The 11515-nt window shown below is 44.3% G+C and overlaps 1 protein-coding gene across 2 annotated transcripts; it reads left to right on the top strand.

Annotated features, from left to right (window-relative positions):
* Positions 1 to 989: 989 nt before the first annotated feature.
* LOC139575987 (neuronal acetylcholine receptor subunit beta-4-like) lies at positions 990 to 11162 on the top strand. 2 transcript variants are annotated; one of them, XM_071401533.1, is made up of 6 exons: positions 990 to 1574; positions 5262 to 5407; positions 6281 to 6325; positions 8358 to 8467; positions 8638 to 9715; positions 10352 to 11162. In XM_071401533.1, the coding sequence occupies exons 1-6, from the start codon at positions 1526 to 1528 to the stop codon at positions 10514 to 10516; spliced, it is 1593 nt and encodes a 530-aa protein (XP_071257634.1). In that variant the 5' UTR covers positions 990 to 1525; the 3' UTR covers positions 10517 to 11162. The 2 variants fall into 2 exon arrangements, with proteins under 2 accessions (XP_071257634.1, XP_071257635.1); XM_071401534.1 differs by having other exon boundaries at positions 10299 to 10455.
* The last annotated feature ends 353 nt before the right edge of the window (positions 11163 to 11515 follow it).

Here is an 11515-nt window from a genome sequence, read left to right on the forward strand (position 1 = left end):
CACAGGGTTGTGTATCACGCACCAGACCTTGTAAACATCCTCACCAAACTTGTGTGACGTCACTGAATCCCCCAACTCATCACACAACCACCATGATAGCCAGAGAAGATATGTAGCAGGAAACGAACAATTTTAATTAGCTGTGGTTATCTGGCCAGGGCATCCAGACATGGGAGCCACTGAACTGAGAGGTCAGAGTCTGTGTCAGTGTTGGATTAGTGAGTGTTTGTGCTGTGACTGAAAGAGGCAGGTAGGCTATAGGCTGGTACAGCTAAGTGCATGTTGGAAAAGTCAGAGACAATGAGAGATGAGGGAGAGAGAGAGTGTGTGAGAGAGAGAGAGGGAGAGAGAGAGAGTGTGTGTGTGAGAGAGAGAGAGAGAGAGAGAGAGAGAGAGAGAGAGAGAGAGAGAGAGAGAGAGAGAGAGAGAGAGAGAGAGAGAGAGAGAGAGAGAGAGAGAGAGAGAGAGAGAGAGAGAGAGAGAGAGAGAGAGAGAGAGAGAGAGAGAGAGAGAGAGAGAGAGAGAGAGAGAGGTCCCACCAAGTGCAGCACACTCATGCCATCTGATGAGGGGACAGACACTCTTCTGATCGTCTAACACAATATGGACACTAATACAAAGTGTCATAAAGGGCTCCAGTCCACTTGGTTGTCAGTTAAGTGAGAAATATCCATTTAGGGTAACTTACTGTAGGTCATCATGTGACCTAATTGGTGTTTTGGTGACTAATGTGGCAGGTTTGATATTGGGAAAATAATATATATATATTTTTTAAACTAGCATACATACAGTATAGTGGTCTAGATTCAACCCATGGCACTATGGTCACATATGGTCATATGAATATAGATTTGATAGAGGCCTGGCCTCCCCTCATAACCTGGTTCCTCTCTAGGTTTCTTCCTAGGTTCCTGCCTTTCTAGGGAGCTTTTCCTAGCCACCGTGCTTCTACACCTGCATTGCTTGCTGTTTGGGGTTTTAGGCTGGATTTCTGTACAGCACTTTGTGACATCTGCTGATGTAAGAAGGGCTTTATAAATACATTTGATTGATAGATTTTGTTGTGGATTAATACATGAAGAAAACAAAACATTTGTATTGTCATAAATGTTATTGTCTATAGCCTAAGTAGTATCAAAGAAATTTGCCTATAACAGATCACATGGTTAAGTATCAACATTGAAGGAAGAATGGAAAATAGCAATTAGTCGATCCAAGATTTGCGCTCAGGAGATCGTGTTGTGTGTGAGAGCGATGCGCAACGAGTAAGGAAGGTGGAACGGTGTATGTTGGGGAAAGGGTCTCGTTTCTATCCCAACGCTGCTGCAAATCTCGACCTGGTACAGACACGCCGTTTTAAGTAAACATTTGTTATAACTAATGCGGGTGTCGTTATTTGTAGAGCCGGACAGGCGCGCGTGTATGGAGCTTTTTAGGAGTTGGGAATGCTCGGTAAGCACGTTAGATCCTATTCGTATTAGGCTTCCTGAATGAGGACACGGATGGATATCGTGGCACTGTCAAAATGACACGGACTCTCACTCTCCTCGCTTTCCTTTTCACTTTGTTAAAACGTAAGTATTTCATGTATGTGAATTTCGATTGCATTGTCAGTTCAGTTGAAAAATCTCTCTACAATGGGTTGTTGTTCTTGTCGTTGTTATAACTGTGCATCTTCAGAAAGGAGGTTCACTTTTGTAATTCACCTACAGTGCATGTAAGAAATTATTTAATTTAATGCCAAATTTCCATGAGTGCATAAAGGTGTATATTTTATTATCAAAGAGGAACATAGTTCAACATGTATTGATGCCTTAATTTCAACAATCATATGTCTTAAATAAATTAGATACAATACTGTCAAGAGAATAAAACAATATTTGTATTACCCCTTATTAGGTCGCACATAGGACAAGCAGTGAAGAACATTCACAGGCTAATCAGCCAACCTGGCCTAAGAGCATTTCTTATTATTTACTTTAATCCGGCACACTCCATTTAGTATGATATGTTACGTTTGGTATGGCATGTATTAATTTATGGATATCCATCATCCATTTCAAATGATATGTTATGAATTACAATGTGTATGATATATTACCAATATGCAAAACCTACAATATGATACGATTTTGCAAATGTACAAAGTGTTACGAATCTTCAAAAGGTATGATATGTTACGAATTCCAATTTGTTGTGGCAACGTAGCTAACACTAATGCTAGCTAGCTGGCTAACATTAGCTACGCTAGGGGTAGGGTTAAGGTTAGGAGTTAGGTTAAAGGGTTAGCTAAAAGGGTTAAGGGAAGGGTTAGCTAATATGCTAAGTAGTTGCAAAGTAGCTAAAAAGTAGTTAGTAGTGGAAAAATGGATAATTAGCTAGTTGTTCGTGATGAGACTGAAAATTCAACCTTTGGGTTGCTAGATGTTCGCATTATATGCCCACCCACCTTTAATTTTTTGCCTTAAATAGCCTTCTGTCTTATGTAACCATACCACACCTAACAAATATATTTTTTTTTTCTCATAACATCTCATCTCAAACATCTCATTCCAAAATCATGGCCATTAATATGGAGTTGGTCCCCCTTTGCTGCTATAACAGCCCCCCTCTTCTGGGAAGGCTTTCCACTAGATGTTGGAACATTGCTGCGGGGACATGCTTCCATTCAGTATTAGTGAGGTCGGAGGCCTGGACAAGTCTCTGAATGTCCTTGAGTGGCCCAGCCAGAGCCCGGACTTGAACCTGATCGAACATCTTTGGAGAGACCTGAAAATAGCTGTGCAGCAATCCCCATCCAACCTGACAAAGCTTGACAGGATCTGTAGAGAAAATTTGGAGAACCTCCCCAAATACAGGTGTGCCAAGCTTGTAGCGTCATACCCAAGAAGACTTGATGCTGTAATCCCTGCCAAAGGTGCTTCAACAAAGTACTGATTAAAGGGTCTGAACTTAACTGGTAAAATAATGGTAAAATAAAATAAAAATTGTCAAAGACTCCAGCCACCCTAGTCATACTGTTCTCTCTGCAGTGGTACTGGAGTGCCAAGTCTAGGTCCATGAGGCTTATAAACAGCTTCTACCACCCAAGCCATAGGACTACTGAACATCTCATCAATTGACTACCCAGACTATTTGCATCTCCATAGACAAACATTGGTAGTAGAATGGCCTTACTGAAGGTCTCAGTGACTTTCAACATGGCATCATAGGATGCCACCTTTCCAACAAGTCAGTTTGTCAAATTTCTGCCCTGCTATACTATTTGCATTCCCCCCCCCCCCCCCCCCCTCTTTTATACTGCTGATACTCTCTGTTATTATCTATGCATAAGTCACTTTAATAACTCTACTTACATGTATATATTACCTCAATTATCTCAACTAACTGGTGCCCCCGCACATGTACTCTGTACCGGTACCCCCTGTATATAGCCTCGCTATTGTTATTTTACTGCTGCTCTTTAATTATTTGTTACTTTTATTTCTTATTTTTCTTTAGGTATTTGTCTTAAAACTGCATTGTTGGTTAATTACTTGTAAGTATTGTATTGGGCGCATGTGACAAATAAAATGTGATTTGATTTGAATAAAAATAATTATAAAAATAAATAAAAATAACCTCTCCCCCAATGCTCACATTGGGGGAGAGGTTGTTGTCCTGGCACCACTCCGCCAGGTCTCTTACCTCCTCCCTATAGGCTGTCTCCCCTTTCAAGACCCAGTTGATACACACACACACACACACACACACACACACACACACACACTGTAATAGCCCTTCTCAGCAGGTAGTGATTAGTAGTTTGAGTTGCCTGCTCTCCCACTGGCCAGTGCCCTTCACCTCTGGGTAAAGAGTGTGGATGTTTGACAGCAGCCTCCCAGGGCTTTGACAACATGCCATCTGTCTTGTAGAGGACCCATTGTGTTTGATGGGAGTCCAGCCAAGTGACTGATGATAGGGGAGCCATGAAAACATGCACCAGTCTATTGTCTGTTGGACACTCCTGAACTCTCAACTCTACATGAAACTATACCTCAATAATTATGATTTGTGGTAATTGCCTGGCAAACTGGCACATGGGCCTGTCTGATAATAAACTATGGGGAAGAGATCTATAGTCAAAACATGTATCTTATTTTTACCTACCATAATCTGTAAATGTGAATCTATACTATGCATGCCAGTCTCCCTTGGCTACAATTAGAGGAGCGTCTGACTGCATCACTTCTTGTTTTTGTAAGAAACAATGTGTTGAAAATTCCAAATTGTTTGCATAGTCAATTTACACATAGCACGGACACACACACACTTACCCCACCAGACATGCCACCAGGGGTCTTTTCACAGTCCCCAAATCCAGAACAAATGTAAGAAAATGTACAGTATTATAAAGAGCCATGATTGCATGGAACTCCCTTCCATCCAAGATTGCTCAAGTAAACAGCAAACCTGGTTTTAAAAAAACAACGCCTCTCCCCTATTTGATCTAGATATTGTGTGTATGTACTGAAATGTAGGCTACTTAACATTTTAAATGTATGTATATCTGTCCTTGAACTGTTCTTGTCTATTAATGTTCAGTATTATTTCATGTTTCATGTTTTGTGTGGACCCCAGGAAGAGTAGCTTCTGCTATCGCAACAGCTAATGGGGATCCTAATAAAATACCAAATATCAAACCATGAATCTTCAAATTAATATTTTTCAGTGCAACAGTCTTAGCAGCTATTGTAGATTACTCCAGGGCATGTACCATTTGACTAAGCATTCTTCTCCAAAACAATTTCTCCTGACTGTTCTACTCAGCTACCCTCTGCTACTGTATGACAGAGCATTACTCACTATAGAGGAGGGCTGGTGGGGGAAGAGAGAGCGTTTTTTATCATCAACGCCTCCCTGTATTTAACACTTCCAAGTGCAAGGGTATAAAAACCAGGAAGTGTCACAGTAGGTGTTTTGCTCTGCTCCTCTTTGTCCTGGGTTGGGGAGCTGAAAGACTGAAAGACTGAAGTCAGCAACACAGTTTTCATCCAGTCCATACAGAGCTATATAACATACTCCATTAAACAACATAAAAAGACAGGCGTGACAGTCCAGCTATAAAACTAGTGACTAAACACAACAGATTCAGCCAGTGGGTCTTTTTTTAATCACACAGTAATCTAGTTTTTTCATTGTCATAACACAATTGCAATAAAGGTACCAACTCTGACTATTTTCCGCAATTATCTCCAAATCACTGTTGACTCTTTCCACAGGTGGCAGTTGTGCGGACTCAGAGGAGCGTCTGATGAACTGGCTGCTTAGAAACGATCGCTACAACAAGCTGATCCGCCCAGCTGTGAACAGGACAGAGCGGGTCACTGTCAAACTACAGGTGTCCCTGGCCCAACTCATCAGTGTGGTCAGTCTCATGATAGCCATTCCATAGAGCCAGTTAGAGGCCCTGAGACGGAGAGGAGAGATGGGGCAGATGAGGGAGACCACAGAGGGAGAGGAGAGACCAGAGATGAGAAAACAGAAAGGGAGAGCAGAGCTCAGAGGAGTCAGTGGCAACCATGTTAATTACTTACACACATTCTACTGAAAGGACCTGGCTGTAATGACAGCATGGGTATAGGATGGATCTGGCAGGGCTCTACGTCTCTGTCATGTCCAGATTGAAACTTCAGCTCATTGCCTAAGAAAGAGCTGTAAATCTGCCTCAGGAGAGGACGTTGGAGTCCCACACTGATTTACAGGGTCCTCCCTTCCTCCCTGCCCTGGCATGGCCCAGAGAATATCATCAGGACACATACATTCTCTGTTTATGGCCTCTTATTGTCCTCCTCTTTGGTAATTGAAATGTGAATGTCCTGTAAAGTGTAATGGTATGAGAAGTGTGACATATTTGTTTTAAAGCATTGTGCTGCTGCGTGCATTGGAGGTTTGCCCACTCTGCTGCCCACTCCTTTGTAGGGGTGTTCGTTTTACTTGCTGTTCAGAGTTGATGCAAGCGCTCTGTGGATTTATCAACAGGTCCAACAGCGCTCAGATGGCAGATGTCTCCCAGGCGAGGGTGTCATTTATCTTAACAATTGACCCCATGTGCAGGGAATTTATTCAGTGTGAAAACACATCTCTCACTTTTACTCTCTTCTAAATCAAGCATGTGCACTAGATGAATGTGTGCTGGAATCTGTATGTGTGTTTTGTCATTAAACATGCTTTGTGTATCGTATAGTAAATAGTCTGTTTTTAAATGAAGCTAACACTCCACCGCCTTTTTAATTTCCAGAATGAGAGAGAGCAGATTATGACCACCAATGTTTGGCTCACACAGGTAAGTGTGAAGATTATGGTCCTATCCTATTAATCATTCATTACTCAGTCTGTCCCCTCGTCCGTCTCCAGCTCCAGTGTCCTTCTCATTGAACCTGAATTGAAGCAGAACTATGCCTCTGACTCAGACAATCCGGAACAGAACAGAATGATAATTGTGCCCACACCCTTCACCACTTTTCATTTCAATGATAATTAATTGTGTAATTGGGAATGATCTGGTGTTGGCAGAGAGTCCTTATGTGACTGAGTGTAACAGTCAGAACAGTGAGGGTAGCCTATCAGTTAAGAGCGCTGTGCCAGTAACTGAAAGGTCTCTGGTTCGAATCCCTGAGCCGACTAGGTGAAACATGTCTCTATGTACCCTTGAGCAAGGCACTTAACACTAATTGCTTATCTAAGTCGCTCTGGATAAGAGTGTGTGCTAAATGACTACAATGTAAAATACACTGCTCAAAAAAATAAAGGGAACACTTAAACAACACAATGTAACTCCAAGTCAATCACACTTCTGTGAAATCAAACTGTCCACTTAGGAAGCAACACTGATTGACAATACATTTCACATGCTGTTGTGCAAATGGAATAGACAACAGGTGGAAATTATAGGCAATTAGCAAGACACCGCCAATAAAGGAGTGGTTCTGCAGGTGGTGACCACAGACCACTTCTCAGTTCCTATGCTTCCTGGCTGATGTTTTGGTCACTTTTGAATGCTGGCGGTGCTTTCACTCTAGTGGTAGCATGAGACGGCGTCTACAACCCACACAAGTGGCTCAGGTAGTGCAGCTCATCCAGGATGGCACATCAATGCGAGCTGTGGCAAGAAGGTTTGCTGTGTCTGTCAGCGTAGTGTCCAGAGCATGGAGGCGCTACCAGGAGACAGGCCAGTACATCAGGAGACGTGGAGGAGGCCGTAGGAGGGCAACAACCCAGCAGCAGGACAGCTACCTCCGCCTTTGAGCAGGAGGAGCACTGCCAGAGCCCTGCAAAATGACCTCCAGCAGGCCACAAATGTGCATGTGTCTGCTCAAACGGTCAGAAACAGACTCCATGAGGGAGGTATGAGGGCCCGACGTCCACAGGTGGGGGTTTTTACAGCCCAACACCGTGCAGGACATTTGGCATTTGCCAGAGAACACCAAGATTGGCAAATTCGCCACTGGCGCCCTGTGCTCTTCACAGATGAAAGCAGGTTCACACTGAGCACGTGACAGACGTGACAGAGTCTGGAGACGCCGTGGAGAACGTTCTGCTGCCTGCAACATCCTCCAGCATGACCGGTTTGGTGGTGGGTCAGTCATGGTGTGGGGTGGCATTTCTTTGGGGGGCCGCACAGCCCTCCATGTGCTCGCCAGAGGTAGCCTGACTGCCATTAGGTACCGAGATGAGATCCTCAGACCCCTTGTGAGACCATATGCTGGTGCGGTTGGCCCTGGGTTCCTCCTAATGCAAGACAATGCTAGACCTCATGTGGCTGGAGTGTGTCAGCAGTTCCTGCAAGAGGAAGGCATTGATGCTATGGACTGGCCCGCCCGTTCCCCAGACCTGAATCCAATTGAGCACATCTGGGACATGTCTCGCTCCATCCACCAACACCACGTTGCACCACAGACTGTCCAGGAGTTGGTGGATGCTTTAGTCCAGGTCTGGGAGGAGATGCCTCAGGAGACCATCCGCCACCTCATCAGGAGCATGCCCAGGCGTTGTCGGGAGGTCATACAGGCACGTGGAGGCCACACACACTACTGAGCCTCATTTTGACTTGTTTTAAGGACATTACATCAAAGTTGGATCAGCCTGTAGTGTGGTTTTCCACTTTAATTTTGAGTGTGACTCCAAATCCAGATCTCCATGGGTTGATACATTTGATTTCCATTGATAATTTTTGTGTGATTTTGTTGTCAGCACATTCAACTATGTAAAGAAAAAAGTATTTAGTAAGAATATTTCATTTATTCAGATCTAGGATGTGTTATTTTAGTGTTCCTTTTATTTTTTTGAGCAGTGTATATAACCCCCTGTCTCTCCAGCACTGGGATGACTACAGGCTATCATGGGACCCTTCTCAATATGATGGCATTGACAAGCTTCGTATTCCTTCCAGACACATCTGGCTACCTGATATTGTGCTCTATAACAAGTAAGTATTCATTGTCCAGATATATTTTCCAAATGATGAACACTTTTTCTCATGTAATTTACGGATCATGAAAATCTAACTTGTGATTGTAATACATTTTCTCATAAAGACATAATACGTTTCTGTAATAGAGTCCTCTCCCCCTACCTCCCTCATCACTCTCTCCATAGTGCGGATGGAACCTATGAGGTAACAGTCTTCACCAATGCCATTGTCCAGTTCAATGGCAGCATCGTCTGGCTCCCTCCGGCCATCTATAAGAGTGCCTGCAAGATCGAGGTCAAGCACTTCCCCTTTGACCAGCAGAACTGCACGCTCAAGTTCCGGTCATGGACCTACGACCACACCGAGCTCGATTTGGTCCTGAAGACAGGGGTGGCCAGCATGGACGACTTCACTCCCAGTGGGGAATGGGACATCTTGGCCCTGCCGGGCAGGCGGACGGTTAACCCTCTGGATCCTACCTACGTGGACCTCACCTATGACTTCATCATCAAGAGGAAGCCGCTGTTCTACACCATCAACCTAATCATCCCCTGTGTGCTCATCACCTCTCTGGCCATCCTGGTCTTCTACCTGCCGTCTGACTGTGGGGAGAAGATGACTCTGTGTATCTCAGTCCTCCTGGCCCTCACTGTGTTCCTCCTCCTGATCTCCAAGATCGTCCCTCCCACCTCGCTGGACGTGCCTCTGATCGGGAAGTACCTAATGTTCACCATGGTGCTGGTGACCTTCTCCATCATTACCAGTGTGTGTGTGCTCAACGTACACCACCGCTCCCCCAGCACACACACCATGCCCCCCTGGGTCAAGGTAGTGTTCCTCAACAAGCTGCCCCATCTGCTCTTCATGAGACGCCCGCAGAATAACTCTGCCCGCCAGCGGCTACGCCAGCAGAGACAACTCCGAGCTCGCAGGTCCATCCTGGCGGACCTGGGCTACCCTGCCACCACCACGTCCAAAACAGCCACCGCTGCCGCCATGTCTTCCTCTTCTGCCTTCCTCTCCTCTGCCTCGGCCTTCGCCTCCCCGGGACATTTTTACAACAAAGTCACAGCTCCGCTGGGGTACACCCACACCTTCAGGAAGGGGGAGGCCCGCTCCACCGAGTTCCTGCCCAACAGCTTCTCCTCCTCCCAGGACCTCCGCCAGAGAGGCAGCCCAGACTGGGGGGGAGATGTACAGGAGGCAGTGGACGGGGTCCGCTTCGTGGCTGATCACATGATGGGGGACGATGATAGCCAGAATGTAAGTGAACCATGACCGTGTCAATGGGGTTAGTGTTGTGAAATGAGCTGGAGTTAGGACTCAAAGCAGTGTTTTTTTATCCTTGGTCCTGCAGAGACGTAGTGTGTACAGCTTAGTACTTTAACACCTGGCTCCACTAATGATCATGACCGTGATCAGCTGGACCAGTTGTGTAAGTGCTGGGCTAGGACAAAAGCCTGCACACGCTGTGGTCCTCAAAGACCAGGAATGAAGAATACTAGGATGTGAGGTAGTTGAGAATAAAATCCAGTAAAATGACCCAGACTGTTGTAATAGATTGTTTTCTTAAACAAGTCAATGTAAAAGTGAGGTAACCAGGCTTGAAAAATGTCCACTTTCAAAAACTGCTAAGAACAGCAGAGGAGAGGGGTGAAAGGGTCAATAGCTTTTACAAGGTCTGGCTCAGTCATATTTACACTGGTGCTTTCGCTTTGTTTCTTCATCTTATATTACATTTGCATAATTTTTTACTCAATCACATATTGTACGCCATACCCAATTTCTGCATGTCACAGGTGCATGACAGTAATGTGACCATACCTTGTTCTCTGTGTGTTCCCAGGTGATCGAGGACTGGAAGTATGTGACCATACCTTGTTCTCTGTGTGTTCCCAGGTGATTGAGGACTGGAAGTATGTGGCAATGGTGGTTGACCGTATGTTCCTGTGGATCTTTATAATAGTGTGTGTGACTGGAACCCTGGGTCTCTTCCTGCAGCCTCTATTTCAGCATTCAATAGTCCCCATCCAGCAGCCCAGCTCAGACACACCCCATACCTGAACATCCCCAAGAAGTATGGTGGTCATACATAGAAATAAGGGTCATAGAACATCAACCAACGCCATGTGGCCTACAGCAATACAAGTCTCAGTGTCTCTTTCTGTTTCTACTACCTGGTCCTAACATGACACAATGGTACAATGAAGAGTTGACTTCCTTCATGTAGTTGAAGCAGAGATACAAAGATGTCCCTCTAAAACTAGACTGAAAGTACAAACATTACCCGGGTGGAGTAATAACCCACATAATACAGAGATATGTCAGATATCATTTGACTCCTATCCATGTTATATCACCCTGTTGTTGAAATGTAAAGTGTCATGAAAAAAATCTGTAAATGTATAACAAGTTCAGTGAGTTTGATTAAATTCATTAACACCCAATGAAGTCTAAAGTGGTGGAGTACTTCATGAAATGATGTTCAGTGTGATAAAACAAAATAGCTTGACTCAGTTAAAGCAATTTTCAAAGTGCAAATCAGAATATTAGGTCACGTTGATAAGATGGATATTGGGCAAAATCATGTAGCTCAGAACATTATGACTCAAGCTAGGGTGTTATAAAGAGGCCTCCTAACTGATACACCCCATATATAAAATGAGTTGGTGTATGAGTTACACGTCTATAACCTGTGAATTACTGGGGATATTCCCCACAGATGTAGGGTTTTGAAGCAATAAACAGTTCCAGTTTAAAAACATATTTGTACTTTTTATTTGGTTATATGTACGTTTCCTGATTTATCCATGAACAGAAACATACAGACAGAAGCATAAACGTAAAGGCAGTAAGCCTAATAGTGAAACATATTGCGCCATCTACTGGCCAAATTGTAGAAGCCTACTCTGGCAACACATCCGTTGACATTGCACTGACTCTCTTGCTCTAGGTATCAATCTCTCCTTTGATCAATCGCCAGAGCCCTGTTTATCACCGACTTTCTGTCACATCAGCTGCTAATGACAAGGCAAAGCAGCTTTGTTCCTGACTCAATAAACA

The sequence above is a fragment of the Salvelinus alpinus genome, chromosome 5 (assembly GCF_045679555.1).
Source record: "Salvelinus alpinus chromosome 5, SLU_Salpinus.1, whole genome shotgun sequence".
Classification (NCBI taxonomy): Eukaryota; Metazoa; Chordata; class Actinopteri; order Salmoniformes; family Salmonidae; genus Salvelinus; species Salvelinus alpinus.

Excerpts from the sequence above, each read along its gene's own strand:
- LOC139575987 (XM_071401533.1), top strand. The coding sequence starts at position 1,526 with ATGACACGGACTCTCACTCTCCTCGCTTTCCTTTTCACTTTGTTAAAA. Across the intron at positions 5,408-6,280 it reads TGGCCCAACTCATCAGTGTG|AATGAGAGAGAGCAGATTAT; the intron begins GTCAGTCTCATG and ends TTTAATTTCCAG. Across the intron at positions 8,468-8,637 it reads GATATTGTGCTCTATAACAA|TGCGGATGGAACCTATGAGG; the intron begins GTAAGTATTCAT and ends CTCTCTCCATAG.